Raw genomic sequence first — 16,623 nt, 5'->3', positions numbered from 1 at the left:
CCCTACCCAGAGAATCCCTAATTTCCTCCTAAATCAACTCCATCATTCTCATGAAAAATACCATAATCAACTGTCATTCTCTCAGTATGTATGCTTGGGTCTGCCCGCCCACACACTGCCCGCCCACACAAAGGAACAAGTTCCTTTCTCCTGTGAATCGTGCAGGCTGGCCTGATACTGAGAAGGCTGCCAGCTACCTAGAGATACAGAGACTTGGCAGTACATACTAACACAACAGCTCATAGGGGTGTCAGTAAGGGCATTATGCAATTTTTGCCTGAGGGCAATGAGAGAGTGAGAAGATTACAGACAGGTAATGAGTCAGGGCATGTTCTCGGATATCTTTGCTGTCCTTTGAAGGCTCTGTATGCATGCACGCAAGGCTAAGACTATTGGTGGAGGTTACTCACCGATGGAGTGGTCTGCACCTTTTGATCTGGTGTAGGCCAGAAAAGCAGCTAGAAGAAAAATGGAGGACAGGAGCTCAGCTCTGCCAACGACACCTGTGACCTGCAGGCATGAAGTTAACGTTCAATGTCAGGTTTTTTTTATGCTGCAAATTTTCTCTTTTCAATCAAGCCTAATCAATGAGAAGTTCAGTAACATTTTACAGTCATACTATGTTGCGTCTGTGGCAACTTGTATTGGTGAGATGGTTGTTAGACATACAAGGCGGCCACATACCGTATGACAATGTATTATATCTGTTGGGAGTATTGGTCAAAGAGGTTAAGTAAAATATTACCAAAAGTTCAAACCCTTTTAGACATTCTTTCCATTCAGTTCACATGTTTCAAGATGTCTCACAGGCATGATAGGAATCTATCACCTAAATCTCTGTCAAAGTGAAATCTAAATGTAAAATATGCATCTAGCTGGGAAAACAACTTCATTAAATCAGAACATGCCCGGCACAAATCACAGCCACAGAGAGATAACTCGATGTAGGGACTTCTAACAAATTGTGTGAATGATGACTGACACCTAATGGAGGGATGTATAACTTCACATGTCTTGCTTTCATAGGAACAGCTGGACTGGCCAATCCTGAGGTGTTATGGAACGTTGTAGAAAAGTTAAGAGCTGACACGATGCCTTATTCCACTTTCCAGACAGTTGTATCTGTTCTACAAGATACATACATATAAACAGTGGCTTTGGAAAATATTCAGACTTTTTCAATTTAAAATGGATTACATTTATTTTTATGCCATCAATCCACACACACAATACCTCATAATGACAAAGCGAACATACGTTTTTAGAAATGTCTGCAAATTGATGACATTTTAAATACAGAAATACCTCATTTACATAAGTATTCAGACTCTTTACTATGACACTCAAAATTAGCTGAAATGCAAAAATGTCGTCAACAAGTCACTCAATAAGTTGAATTGAGTCCATCATAATGCAAGGATAATAGTTCATGTGATTTCAGTTTTTATAGGGTCTCTGATTTGTATAGCAATCAATTAGACACTGTGGATCAGGTTGTCATTACAAACTGAGCAAATGGAGAGGAACAAAACTGCTCAGGAATGCTACCCTGAGGCCTGGGGAGATTTACAAAAATACATTTTAAAAAGTCAAAAGTCATCATAGACCATATAAAAACAAAAATATTAGTTCCAAAATGACATGAACTATTATCCTTGCATTAAGATGGACTCAATTCAACTTATTGAGTGATTTGTTGATGACATTTTTGCATTTTAGCTAATTTTAAGAGGGTCACAGCAAAGGGTCTGAATACTTATGTACATGAGATATTTATGTATTTCAATTTTAATACATTTACTGAAATTTCTAAAAACCTGTTTTCGCTTTGTCATTCTGGGGTATTGTGTGTGGATTGATGGCAAATTCTTTTAACTTAATCCATTTTAAATTGAGTCTATAACACAATAAAATGTGGAAAAAGTGAAGGGGTCTGAATACTTTCTGAAGGCACTGTGTGTGTGTGTCTAATTATATATATATATATATATATATATATATATATATATATATATATATATATATATATATATACACACATACACACACACACACACAGTATATATGAATGTTCTCTAAGGTTGTGCACTACACAACAGGCCTCTGGCATGAGAGGAGAACACATGCACTACATTTAGAATAGAGATTGACTCACCAGAACTGACCTCTTCCTGATATATAGAAAATGTTTTTAAATGGCTTTGTTGCACATTCAGGACCATCAGTTTAATTCAGATGCAGAACATAAACATGTTACCCGACACATGCATACATAAATTGTAACATCCACATTCAGAAAGGCAGACACTCAAAGACACTCACACAGAAAAGGACAGAGGGGCACACACAAGGGCCCTTTGTCCATGTTTATCATGAAAAAAAACAAATGATCCGTTGAGAGAGAGATTCCAGACAAAGATAACATGAAGGGCACTGGCTGGACTAAGGGCTCATTTGTGAGTGAAATGGGCCCTTTCAAGAGGTTTGAGAGTCTGTACTCAGATGAGGGGAGAAAGACATGAAGATCGGAGCACCAGAGCTAGATGTGTAACATTACCACTCTTCCCTGAGCGGCAGAATCTTTTCTGTGTTTTTCTGTTCTCCAAACAAGGCCCATCTGGTCGTCAGTGCAACTTTGTTGAATGGGGTGAAATACAAGTACAAATTGGGTGGAGTGGTTAGCAAAGAGGCTAGTCATGTTTAGATGGACACCACCGTCAGAGTTGGGTTCAATTCCAGTTCAGTGCCAGTTAATTCAAAAATAGAAAACACACCCTATTAACATATTCCATATTCAATCAAGTTCATAAGGTTTCAAATGGAACTGACCCCACCTCCGATTTGTCGTCAATATGTCCATATCTATTGCATATCAGACTGGAAGGTGATGTGGTGAAAGTCTTATTCCCATAAGTATTATTATGCCTACCTCTGGTAGGAATCATAAACTGCACCACTGCAGAAAACTTCTAGTTTGAATTACTATATGATCAATATTAGGACTGTCAGTCAATTAAAATGAATCTACCGATTAATCTAGTGTGGAATTATTATTTATTTATTAGCTTTATTTTTCACCTTGCAATTCAGGTGGTCAGAGATTTTCGAAACATTTCTAGATGACAAGAAACTCAAAGAGGTGCCTTAACAATGAGTTGGGAAGTTAAGTTAAAGGCCCACTAAAGTGAATAACGTCATTTTGTTTTGTTTAACTAAATTACTCAGGTTACTCACCGATGGAATCTGAAAAATTTGATTTGTCGTTTTCCAGTGCTCTTTATGTCAACATCTAGCCCTGCTACTCTCCCTCAAATTATCAGTTTTCGATGGGTGTGATTTAAGAGGTTTTGCATCCGTCACCACAACCTGCTCATGTTATACTCAAATAGGATGTGCTCGAGGTAGTAAAATTAAAAATAAACCGATTATATCATTTGTTGTACATTTTACATTCCTCTCATTTTAGCCAGCACTAGCATTGTCAGCTCCCAGCAGGTACAGATAACAGCCCGAGACTAGATGAAACTGGCCATTCAGAATGTTGTGGTAAAATGCAGTAAGACTACAAAGGTAAGCTAAAGTTACATCTTTGATGAGCTAGCACAGTGTTGTATTCTGCAAGCTAGAAATACATCCTGTTCGCTAACTTATCTTTGTAGAGTTGCTAACAATTTTACAAAGCTAGCTTCAAAGTAACTCACCAAATGCTGCAAAATCCACATAAGAGACACTGTAGGCTGCTAACAAATTGGTCAACATTACAGCCATCTAAAAAACATTGATCCTAGGAACGAAAAGGTCACAAGAGGAACGGTCAATCAAAAATGTGAGTGTCACGCCCAGTCAATCCTGCAGTCTGCTGGCTTGAAATATTGTGATAAGCGAAAAAGCTACGAAGTTACTTTAGTAGGCCTTTAAAAACATGACGGCCTCCAAATCAAAAGGTAAGAATTGCCATTCCTATAAATTAAGCAAAAGGGTGGCAATTGCTTGAACTTAGCTCCCTTGGTACAACACTCCATGTAAAAGGACCCATGAGGACCAAAATGTGAAATTCATCAGAGCATACCAAATTGGGTGTCAAAGGAAAGCTAAGAGTCTATATTTTTGGGAAATGAAGTCAGAAATACATTTCTCAACCATATTCCATGATAGAAATCAGGATAAGCAAAGGCTTTAACTTCTGGTCAAATATATGAAAAACCATCTAAGAATCTACCAGAAAATATCTTTAAAAGGTGTTTCGAAAAATATCAAACCTCATCAATGTATAGAGCCCGGTCAACTAATATCAACACTTATATTTATTTTTTTGGAAAATATCTCTTTTGGTTGTTGAGCTACAGTAAGTGAAGTGGATTTACATCCGGTAACAGAATGACAGTAACAGAATGACTAAATGGGTCCCCTACAGAAATGCATGATTTCTGGATTTGAATGTCATTCTGTACATGATGTAGCTAAAATAAGGGAAACAAGGGGAGAAATATACAATAGACACTTACAATAAGGTAATAATGTATTATTTTATCAACTTATAGATAACGTTAAAAAAGGAAATTGACAAAAACTCACAAAACATAAGAGACATATATCTGCCTTTGAAACTCTTTACAGGGTTCTCCCCAGGATTTTTGAACTCTTTGATCGCCAAATACATCGTTGTTAAAAACCAAAGCATTGTGTTCCTCAGCGTTTTAGCTGTATTTTTAGAGAATTTTGACATGAATAAACACAAGTCGGTTTTAATAATGCATTCCAGAGCCACCATGTTCAATAGTCCTGGGAGAACCCTGTGAAGAGTAGATCTGTGTCTCTTGTGTTTTGTGAGTTTTTATCAATTGTAAATCCACTTCACTTATTGTAGCTCAACAACCAAAAGAGACATTTTCAAACTCAATGCATCATATGAAACCTAACACCCTTCTATTTTTGCAGACATATTTGAATATTAATTTGGAGTAGATACCTCAGAGTTCTGGGGAAACGTGGTTACATAAAAAAACAAAACAGGGAGGGGGTTTTATGATCATTCCCTTACTTGCACTGCACAGATTATACAGAATTGCACTTATGTCATAAGCTTTTTCTCCAACACCACTTGGACAATTTTGATGACACTTGGGTGAATGATGGTTCTTGCCATACAGAGGATGACACTTACAAAATTATATTGATTGGCCCAATTTTGACGGAAAGATGAAAGATGCGTCTTGCCATAGAGATCATTTAGGACTTTTGAGGTGACGTCATTAAAAATGTCATAACAGGGTGCGAATTGGAGAGCTAGGAGTGTATACACTCTTTTTGTATGAATCAAACACTCCTTAAATGTATTTTAGCCCGTCTTGCTAGCAAGCTACAGCAAATGCCTATGAAGTTCCTGTTACCATAATCGCTAATCGTTGTTAGCTACCTTGCCAGCTAAAGAACTCTATAAGGTTGCCTAGCAACAATAGGTCACGTATGTTTACGCTGAGCTTTGAAGCTGCTATTTCAGCTACAGAAGCGGCGCGCCTCGTTTATTTTTTCAAATAAGCATTGCATGTTCCAGTAATTGTTCAGCCTGGCTACGAATGCAGCTGTAGGTCTATAATCGAATTTGGGAATAATATTTTGTGAATGAAGTCTGTTGTGGAGCATCATTTAAAACCGAAATTTGGCCTGTCAATACGGAAACCAGAGTTGTGTAACATTGGTTTATAGCCATTTGTTGCATTTGTAACCCAATAATTTGCCTGTGCAAATATTTTGTCTTATCTATCAAAATGGAGAATTTCAATTTCAAAGAAGCAAGACTGATGGAAATATTGGCTGTGCAAATATTTTGTCTTAGCCTATTGGTGAAATTTGCGTTTGAAGTAAAGGTGTCTTATATCTATACAGACTTATTATGATATTAGCCTAACAGCGCGCAAATTATTTGGTCACAGAAGGTGATTGCACCAAGAGAAAAGCCCTCCCTGTGTGCAACCGGGACATAGCACTGTAAAACAGAGCCAGCAGACATTTATGAATAAATGTCTTGCTTCTTTCACAAGTTTCTCCATCACTCTCCTTTTATAGAGGGGTGCTGCATCATTTGTGGGGGACAACATGTATGCTTCCCTTGTGCATAGAGTTGTATGGTTTGTTAAACTTTGCTCTCAAGGGTTTTTGTTTGGCATACTTTTGAAAGTGAAGAATCCAGTCCCAGCATCATTCTGTTACCATGGCATTGCCCTCCTGTTTACTTGGTCACTCTCTAGCTATAACTTCTTGTCCTTGGTCTAATCGAATAATCGATTAATCTGTACAGCCCTAATCAATGTGAATGTCTAAATTTGGCACAGGAAAAGTGAGTTGGTGCAGACTTACAGCCTCAGTGTGGATAGGGTGCACAGCGAACAGCAGCACTGCCACCAGGCTGGAGGACTTGTCCAGGAAGGGGCGGCAGACACGCAGGAAGAGAACACACACAACAGCGTGCAGTGCTACATTGAGCAGGTGGTAGGATGCAGAGCTCAGCTCACTGAAAATGTAGTTCAGACGAAAGGTGAGTACTGTCAGGGGTCGGTAGGACTTATGGCTCCGCTCCTGCGATAGAAACAAAGGTATAAAGTAAGCTTCAAATGCAAGACCAGTTGTGGACATCTGAGCCCTTTCAGTTGGCCCTAGTGGTATCAGGCAAAACGGTCAACATCCACAGCTTGGGTCAGTTCACTATCTTTCAGTAGAATTTGACATTTAATTTCCTGAACTAGTAACAATTATTATTTTTATTTTTTTTTATTATCAATCTTGCTGACATTTCAGCTCTGCTTCCAGTCTTTCATATACACTCATATTTCACCAAAATATGTTTCTAGCACTCAATAGACTTCAACCATGTAGTGCTAATGTCTAAGAAGAGAGGCTTCTGTTCAACATGTAATGGTCTTGCAGTTTGTTTTTCTATCAGCTTGAATTCCATATTCAGTGATATTCACTAGAGCATTTAAACAGAGCATGACATGCATATCAAGGGAGTCATCACCTCAGCCATGGGCGTCCCCCAGAAGTCATTGAGGAAGAGGTTGAGGAGAGGGGTTGAGGGCCGCAGGTCCTTATTGTCGAGGATGGCTGAGACATCGTCAAACACAAAGCCGCACAACAAACTATTCCAGTAACACCCTACCACCAGTCCAGTCAAAAGCAAGATCTCCTTCCACGACACGACAGCCATCACTGACCAAAGGCTTCATTGATCACTGTTGAGATAAGGGCAGAGAAGTTAGGTCACAAATTATGCCTGCCATGGAATCAAGAACAGTTCTCACCCATCACACCCAGGATTAGCTAGCACCCCTTGGGTTTAGGTGGATAAAACTTCATGCTCTTTGCATTACATTTTTAAAGGGTATCCTAGCTCGTTATACCCACCAGCAAATGAGTAGTACTAATCTGTGCACATGTATTAGCGGATTATTGTTTCATGAGCTGGATTGGTGAACCCTAACCCTGCACATACTCATCCATTGACAACCTAACAAGTGTCAGGTTAAAATAAAATGGTATTAGCTGGCTATCAGGTAATTCAATATGCTAAGTAATGTTGACGTTATAAATAAGTCGTGCATGCTATCTAGTCAGTACCTTAGTACAGTATCTAATTATATTACAAAACACGTATCTACTAGTTATGATATCATAATAAAAAAAAACTGGGGTTGTCAACCCACTACTAGCATAACAGTCAGCTAGCTAGCATGGAAGCTCAAACAATCAGCTGGACGCATTTTCTTTAGGTAGCTAGCTTGCTACGGTTAGCCTCTCCCATTTCACTTGATCAATTCAATATGGGCATACAGCGATCAAACTTAAACAATTTCTACCATACCACGTTCAGTACTAGCTAATGAACAAGAGCTGAGTTAAAACATACGTTAGTGCATAATTTGGCGATTGACATTCCAATCTTGCATGCTAGCAGCAATAAATTCACTCAAACATTTCCGGTGCAGAGTTGACAGTCGTACATGATTACGAACATATTTTTGAACGATTTTTCAGACACGGATCAGGGCTGTGTATTTCATGTAAACTTGATGTGTCTTATCCACTTAAACGATAAAAAAAAATATGTAACACAACTTGCTAAAATTAATCTTGAAATTTTATTTAATGGTCAAAAGGAAGCAGCAAAAAAAATAAAGACTTCGTGGGCTTGCAAAGTCTTATTAGTGGGCTTGCTTCTGTTCTTCGACTTACAGTGTATGTCAAAGAACAGAAGGCCTATGCCTAGCCAATGTTACAGTGACATTGTCACAAAGTGGATTGCAGACAGTGGCCAGAATAAATCAAGAAACAGCATGTGACAGGAGGGAAAATGCCTTTTCTTTAGGCTTATTCTTGCATTACATATATGAAGGGTTGTTTCTTGAATAGGTCACCCCCCTCCAACCCACAGTCTTGCAAGGTAAAATTGCTTTATTGGCTTATTCCCTATTTTAAATGAACAGGAGAGAGATGCACAGTTTGTGCGAGCCCATGTTGTAGTAGCCTGTTTAAGTATCAACTGTCACAGAGCTGGTGTCTGCATGCAACAGGGTTAGTTATGCTTCCACTTGCCACTTCAGAAATATCACATCATGTACACATGCCATCATAATTCAGACTCAGAAACCAAATGTGGTTTTTTTATTGATTAAAGCAGAAGCATATTTCATCATGTATTGCAGCATGTCTCTTCTAGATTGAAATGTTGATCATCACTGTAATAAAAGGGTTAGGGTTAGGGTTAATGATCGGACCTGACCACCAGGAATTCTCCTAAAGTGTTTGTGTGTGTGAAAAGGTGCAACTTTGACAAGATTGAGCAGACAATGTGGAGGGAAGGGAAAAATAATGAAGGGTTCACACATTTCAATAATAATGCATAATAAAGAGACACAAAAAGTTAAGCCTTTAGGCCTACACTGCAATTCTGAGAAATACATACAAACAATTATGTGGTTAATGTTTTGTGTTTCTATACAGGCATTAAAACTCCCACCTTGAGAGATGGTAAATAACAGTGCAGGGGTCCTGTTAGTACAGTGGCTATTTTATTGTGGAGTGAATTCCATTAACGCAACCATTTGGGAACTGAACTAATACAATTTCAGTCTTATTTTGTGTTAGACATGCTTTCACGATAATCATGCGTTGTATGGTATCCCGTCAAAGACGCAGCTGTCATACTCCCCTCATAGACTTGCTCTCGGAGTTCAGCCTCTGGTTCTTCAAAAGCCTTGGCATTACAACCAGTGTTACGACCAGGCGTAAAGTAACACGATGCACAAACCGATTTACGACTGTTGTCAACGGTAACCTAGCAACCTAGCAGCAGGAGTAACAGTTGAAGATGATAGCATAATCTATCCAAATATTTTGTTGGCAAATGAAAAAGGTCAGATAAGGTTATTATTTGAAAATACAATACCGTGTATATCACATGTCTCAGTCACTTGCTTATTTTTGCAGAATGCATTTTAGTCGCCCTATGTTTTCTTACCGGCTAGCCTAACTAGCTAACTGTATATGCACAGCCTTGCATCGATATGGTACATTAACTTAGCAGCAGTAGCTGATCTGCTATCCAACCTTCGTATTTTTTTCAAGGAAATAAGCAATGTTTTTAATGTTGTTGTAACAATAATCTCTATCTCTCTCTCTGACTATTTGACAACTTGTTTCTAGTCAAATCATCACCATCCAGGCAAGATGCCTTCTGAACTACAGTGGAGCAAAGTCATGGAAGCCGACCCAGATGTGCTGGGAGGCGACGCAGAGTTGTTCTTCGATATGCTATTGATGGTATAGTTGCACAAATCACATAACTTACCGATAATGCATCCTGCAAACCCGTACAACTGCAATTCCCCCTTTTAATTTTTACAAAACTTCGAGTACTGTATTGTTGCTGTTGATGTCCATTGAAAGTTGGTAGTTCTGTTCCTGATAAGATGATCAGACTGGTTTGACTGTAAATACAAAGGACTACCCTGCAGTCAAAGAACAGACTGCCTGTGTCAGCAAAATGCCCCAAAGCCTAAACAGCACTAATCCTTTTTTGCTCGCCTCATTTTTATCCCCCTTCCTCTAAGCTCCCCTACCCGCCCCCCCCTCCCCACACACACACACACACACACACACACACACACACACACACACACACACACAAATGTTCCTGTAGACTAAACAATGTGTGTAAACTATTTTGCTGTTTGTCTCAGCAAAAAAGTATAAATAAAAGTAGTACTGTTGTTGTTGAACTGAATTGAAGTCTGTGAGGTCAATTGTCTGTCTGCAAGTTAACTTTGTATCGTTGAACAACATTGTTGCTTTATTTTTCTGTAGGTTCAACAACGGGAGCTGAAAGATGGGAGCCCAGAGAAAATGATTCAGCTCTTCCGAATCTCTCAGGCCCTTCTAAAGGTATCCATTTACTCAAATTAAATGCAGTTGCATTTCTACAAACTCATTACTAACAAGACAAGTGATAGTTACCAGGTTGAGTACTCTGCTGAATTTATTCTTGATATTAAATGAATTGAAAATGTTTAACATTTTCTGCAGTTGAAGGATGAGGAAGTCGCTATGGCATATGAAGTAATTGACAAAGCTGGTTCAGATCAAGCGAAAATGGGTAGGTGCACAGCAAGATTTCCAACAAAGTGTTTTTGAGAGTATTGTTAGATATGAATAGTCCACAGAGGATGTCATACCTCTACTATTGTCTTACAGAAATTGAACTGAGGGCTAAGGAGTTAAAGTTGGAACAAGAGCTAGAGGTAAGGCTTATTATGTCAATCAATGTGTAGCATTAGGATCCCTTTTTTAGGACTGAGACAAAACATAATTCTTATTGCAGTGCAAGATGGTGTGTTTGAATAGAGACTGATAGATTGATTGATAGACGCCAGTGGGTTATTAATCATATATGTATTTCTCAAACATGCTGCTCATTTTCCTTCAAAAGTGCTTACACCTCGAGCTAGAAGTAAAGTCCACAAAGCAGATTGTCAGCTGTGACCATAGAAAGGCGGCACATAAGAAGATTAGAGCGCAAGCTAATTCCTCTCTGCGGCTTGCTGCTGCTGTTTGTTGCGGTTGTGACTCAGTTTCCTTTTTCCCCCCTAGAATTAGCCCCCTAGTTTCTTGAACACTTTCATAGAGACATAATCTGGGGCTGAGACCCTGCTAATTGGAGTATATACATGAGGAAGTGTTTTAAATAGATGGAGGTTGAGGGAGGCTGAGAGTTCCTTCGGGGGTGTTGTTTGCTTCGTTTCCTGTCCAGATGGCCCAGCGCTCGTCCGCGGGACGAGATACACGCTTCTTGCGGGATGAGATTCGCCAACTGGAGAGTCAGTTGGAGCGCAGGGAGAAGGAGTTCGCCCAGTTGGAGAAGGAGATGAGCAAGGAGAAGAAATCCAATGAGGAAGTATGACCTCATTGCACATGCCATATTATAGAACGCAAGTGTTTATGCAACCCGATGTGAACTCATTGTGTTGCCATTGTACTTCATTGTTTTAGTCTAGCTCTAAACTATATAGCGTTATTATGCAATGTTTACATGCAAGATTTTACATGTAGGTAGATGATGTTATAAATCCTCATTAGTGTAGAGCACTAACACTTGTTGAATCATGTCGCTTTATGCTCATGACGTTTCAGCACCTCACATCGTGTTCCCACGCAGAATATATTCTCATGTGTTTTCACAGTTTGTTGTGCGGGCAGAAGAGGCTGAGGACGAGAGCCGGAAGCTGAAAAGAGAGGTTAGTGGCAACTGGTCTTTTATCATCGTCGCTTACACTGTCATTCCGTTGGCCGTCTCACCCGAGCATGAGTAACCTCGCTAACCTCGCTAACCTCACCTCACTATCCACTGTCTTGTATTGAGCTCTGCTGTCCTTTTTCACCTTTATTACACTTTGTGAACATTTGTTTTTGCATGTGCCTTTTTTTCTCCATTATCATCTTTTTCCCTCATCTCTTTCTCTTCTTTCACAATAGACAAAACAACTTAAGAAGAAGGTAAGGAGTTAAGAGTTAGTGTAGTGACTAGTGAGGTAAAAAGTGAAAGTAATGTAAGTAGTAAGTGCTATATTTAAGGTAATAGCTGGCCTGGAACTGTGAGAAAATATGCCACTTTGGAATATATTTAAGGTCCACTTGTTTGTGTGTATGTGTTTGTATGAGTGTACAAGGAGAATACAGTTTGTGTAGTACTATATTTGGGCGAATGTATGAGTGTGGTTTGGTTGGTGTATAACCTTAGCTTAGAGTTAGGACAGCGGGTTTAACTCTTCCCCATCTAACCCAATCTATCCTCTGGCGTGCCAGAACGAGCAGCTCCAGCAGGATGTTGACTTCTATCGGAGGGAGCTGGACCAGAAAGAGCCAGTCCAGTCCAGAGAAGAGAGCAGTGAGACCCAGAAGAGGTTAAACTCACTAAACCGCCAGCTTTACCAGTACATGGAGGACAATCAGGTACCATGTAACCAAACTGCACACTCATGACCAATTCCGAGCATGAGAAACCCACAGGTCTCTAACCTTTGCACAGATCTCCCAATTGATATCAATGAACAATGTAAACGGAACGTTCACTGGCACTCACATTTCTCAGGTTTGGATTCGGCCTTTTGTTAGCAAACCGTCTCATATACTTGAGCCTCAGCTGTCAAAATGAATGTAATTTAGATGATAAATGCTGGACTACCTAGTTCTGTGGTTCAATGATTTGTCCATGTTTGAACATAATGATTTGTTATCATGATTGAATTAACTGGTAACATCCAGTATTGCTTGTGAGGTTTTGACACTTTTATGTGTAACCTAAAATGAGGTTGAACAGAGTGTAGTGAACACCTAGAATCTTGCAACTTTCTTGGGATAGGCATTGGTACATCTACAGTGCCTTGCGTAAGTAATGGGACAGTGAAGCATTTTTTCTTCTTTTGGCTCTACACTCATAAAGTTTGGATTTGAAATCAAACAATTTGAGGTTAACATAGAGATTCTCAGCTTTTATTAGAGGGTATTTGTGTACATATTGGTTTCACCATCCCTATTTCAGGGCATCAAAAATAGTGGGACAATTGGCTTGACAGGTATTTCTAAGTCAGGTGTGTCCCGTCACATTGTGCAGGCATAAGAGAGGTGTCAATGTCTAGTATTGCTTCTAGGCTTTGCATTTGCCTTTGGAGTCTGCTTTTGGTGTCTGTCAACATAAGGACCAAAAAGGTGTCAATGAAAGTCAAGGAAGCAATTTTTAGGCAGAGAAATCAGAAGCATAGCCATAATCTTAGGCTTGATCAATGACCCAAAACATACTGCCATAGCAAATAGGGATTTTTTTCAGGGCCAAAAAGTGGAAAGTTCTTGACTGGCCAAGTCAATCTTCAGATTTAAATCCAATTCAACATGCATTTAATTTCCTTATGATAAGACTTTAGGCAAAAGTACCTCAAAACAAACAACAACTGAAGATGGCTGCAGTGCAGGCCTGGCAGAGCATCACCAGAGAACATACCCAGCATCAATGGGTTGACTTCAGGCAGTTATTGCATACAAAGGATTGTCAACCAAATACTAGACATGAGTGCTTAATTTGGACATCATATTAATCTGTACCTTTCCTTTTGGTGCCCTGAAATAGGGGGACGATGTATAAAAAGTATTATGATTTCTGAATGGTGAAACCAACATGTACAATACCCTTCAATAAAAAGCTGGCAATCTATACCTCATAGTAATTGTTTTTTAAATCCAAACTACTGGAGTATAGAGCCAAAAGAAGAACAAATGCTTTACTGTCTCATAGCTTACACAGGCTACTGTATGTCATTTGGGAGGGACACTCACACATGCATACAGACTTGTATCATCCTCTACTTTATAGCGAAATGAGGAAGAAATCGTCCACCTGAAGGCCCAGAATGAGCAGATGCAAAAGAGCCTCGAGGAGTCGGTGAAGGAGATGGAGAAGATGACGGACGAGTACAACAAGATGAAGATCACGGTGCAGCAGTCAGACTCCATAGTGGACACGCTGAGGATGGACAGGGACCACGCTAAGCTGCAGGTAAACACCTCTGTGCATTTGCCTTTACTGAAGACTGAGGAGTAGGACACATACAGTGCCTATAGAAAGTCATCATACCCTGTGAAATCTTTACCTTTTGTCACATGGAAATTAAAATAAATCAAATCTAACTTTTTTTGAGCTGTATGTACACATTATAACCCTCATCGTCAAAGTGAGAATAAAATTGTAAAAATTCTGGACAATTATTAAAAATTAATTAGTGAAATACCTGGTTTGGTTAAGTGATCAGCCCCTTAGAGTATACCATTATAAACTTGCTCAGGTGCGACCAATCAACTTCCAGATCAAAACACCAGGCTAATTGCCCCCCACCTGACATCAATTGTAGTGGTTTTGATTACTTCAGAATAAAACCAGCTGTATTAAATCAAATAAGTATTAAATCAGGGGACTGATGACTTTTCCAACACTGTTATTCTTGTTTTTCATTTTTTTATACATTTTCAGAACTGTCGCCTTTTTTTTCATTAGTTTGATGTTGTATGGCTGAATTTGTACATAAAGCTGGAAAAAGGTTTTTTGGGGGGGGGTTTTGATTTCAGGCTGTACGACAAATATAGTAACTATTTCAAAGGGGTATGATGACTTTCTACAAAATAACTACTGTACTTGATGTGATTTGTAAAGCATGGGAAGCTCTTTAACCCCACTATCTAAGTAGCACACATACACTAATAACTGTGTGAGGTTTGCCTGCACATAAAACCTGGAGGGGTGACTGTGATATATAATCCTGACTGATAACCCACTATCTAGGTGCTATATAAATAAAGTGTATTATTATTAATAGTTGGTGTGTTTTCCACTGTAATTGTACTGAAGAGGTGTGTGTGTGTGTGTGTGTGTGTGTGTGTGTGTGTACGTGTACGTGTGTGTGTACGTGTGTGTGTACGTGTGTGTGTGTGTGTGTGTGTGTGTGTGTGTGTGTGTGTGTGTGTGTGTGTACGTGTACGTGTACGTGTGTGTGTACGTGTGTGTGCGTGTTCATTCTCTTGCAGGTCAGAGAGCTGACCGAGCAGATCCAGAGCAGGGTGGAGGAGGATGACCCGGTCATGGCAGCAGTCAGCGCCAAGGTGGAGGAGTGGAAGGTGGGTGTGCTTCAAAAACAACACACACATCCCAAATGTAGTTTATCAAGGCCCAAGAACAACAATAATCCATTATTTCTTCTCTTGTGTGGTTCAAGACAGACAATGATGGTGGGTTTGCTGCCATCAGTCTTCCTCTGAGGAAAGGAAATGTAGCAATCGATGCAATTGAGTGACCCTGGTCTGTCTGTCCTTTTAGAGAGTGCTGTCTGGGAAAGATGAAGAGATTATGGAGTACCAGCAGATGGTCCGTGAGCTGAGGGAGAAGCTGCGCTCAGCCCAAATGGACACAGACAAAAGCAACGTCATTGCCTTGCAACAGGTTTGTCTTATTGTCTTATATACAGTAGGTAGGAAATTGATGACTGAATGAAGATAGATTTCATTGCAGTTGTATGGAGTTTGGAACATTCCACAGACACAAGATTCAATAATCTGAAAAAGAGTATAATCAACACAAAGGACATTTTAATAATGAATAATAATGGTATTTACAGCTACTCAAAGCGGTTTATATTGTATGGGCCTATATTGTACGATAAGGAGTATATGCATATCCTGAGTTTATAGATCTCTCTATGTTCTCTACGTTCCTGCAATGTGGTTGAGGTTTGTGAAATGATCATCCTGTCAGTTCCACTGCTTTTTCTTTTGTGTTTGTCTTCATCCTACTCTGTTTTAACTTTTTGTTTTGCACACCGCCTTCACTAACTTGGGCCAGGTCATATATGAGCTATGTGGTGTAAGTTACTCTGCTCTCCATACTACTTTTATGTTTCCTATACCTCTTTTATTTCCTTACTTTTATTTCCCAAGATTGTCCATTTTTCATAACATTCTCTACGCTTATAGTTCAAATACCAAAGTTGGTTGAGGTCACTATCCAAAGTAAAGAAATGTTTATGGATATCTCAAGGCTGTGCAAGAGAGAGACAATCAAATCAAGATGCTATTGGAGCAAGTGGAACAGTACACAGGGGAGATGGAGAAGAATTCTCTGCTCATAGAGGAACTCAAGAGACCCCTAAAAGACAGAGGTGAGTGGCTTGTCATAAAATCACTACCATGGAACTGAATGCTGTTAAAAGGAGTTTGAAGGGATGCACTGATTGATCGGCCAGCAATCGGTGTCGGCCGACAGTTCGGCTTTTATTGCGTATAACCTGGCATGTTAATGTGATGAGGTACGTTTGTACAGTGCCGGAAAGTATTCAGACCCCTTCACTTTTTCCACATTTTGTTGTGTTATAGACTCAATTTAAAATTGCTTAAATTAAAACAATTTGCCATCAATCCACACACAATACCCCAGAATGACAAAGCGAAAACAGTTTTTTAGAAATGTCAGTAAATTTATTAATTTTTAATTGAAATACAGAAATACCACATGTACATAAGTATTCAGACCCTTTG

General features: G+C 39.4%; 2 protein-coding genes across 2 annotated transcripts in view; one reads left to right on the top strand and one right to left on the bottom strand.

Annotated features, from left to right (window-relative positions):
• tmtc3 (transmembrane O-mannosyltransferase targeting cadherins 3) overlaps positions 1-7,959 on the bottom strand; it is a 31,984-nt gene extending 24,025 nt beyond the window's left edge. Inside the window, exons 1-4 of the mRNA XM_083666819.1 lie at positions 7,904-7,959; positions 7,016-7,229; positions 6,358-6,576; positions 411-510 (exon numbers count right to left, since the gene is read on the bottom strand). Coding sequence (XP_083522945.1) covers positions 411-510; positions 6,358-6,576; positions 7,016-7,204 — 508 coding nt within the window. The 5' untranslated portion in view covers positions 7,205-7,229; positions 7,904-7,959. The remainder of the gene's footprint in view (positions 1-410; positions 511-6,357; positions 6,577-7,015; positions 7,230-7,903) is intronic.
• Positions 7,960-9,311: 1,352 nt separating this feature from the next.
• Positions 9,312-16,623, top strand: part of cep290 (centrosomal protein 290) — a 30,638-nt gene continuing 23,326 nt past the window's right edge. The window contains exons 1-12 of the mRNA XM_083666374.1: positions 9,312-9,409; positions 9,700-9,816; positions 10,360-10,437; positions 10,579-10,648; positions 10,747-10,793; positions 11,303-11,446; positions 11,733-11,786; positions 12,355-12,501; positions 13,916-14,098; positions 15,121-15,210; positions 15,410-15,532; positions 16,127-16,247. Of these exons, the coding sequence (XP_083522500.1) occupies positions 9,401-9,409; positions 9,700-9,816; positions 10,360-10,437; positions 10,579-10,648; positions 10,747-10,793; positions 11,303-11,446; positions 11,733-11,786; positions 12,355-12,501; positions 13,916-14,098; positions 15,121-15,210; positions 15,410-15,532; positions 16,127-16,247 (1,183 nt within the window). The 5' untranslated portion in view covers positions 9,312-9,400. The remainder of the gene's footprint in view (positions 9,410-9,699; positions 9,817-10,359; positions 10,438-10,578; positions 10,649-10,746; positions 10,794-11,302; positions 11,447-11,732; positions 11,787-12,354; positions 12,502-13,915; positions 14,099-15,120; positions 15,211-15,409; positions 15,533-16,126; positions 16,248-16,623) is intronic.

Source organism: Argentina silus (assembly GCF_951799395.1).
Source record: "Argentina silus genome assembly, chromosome: 3".
NCBI classification, from domain to species: domain Eukaryota; kingdom Metazoa; phylum Chordata; class Actinopteri; order Argentiniformes; family Argentinidae; genus Argentina; species Argentina silus.
Note: the sequence above shows the minus strand (reverse complement) of the source record. Positions and strands in the feature narration are given on the sequence as shown.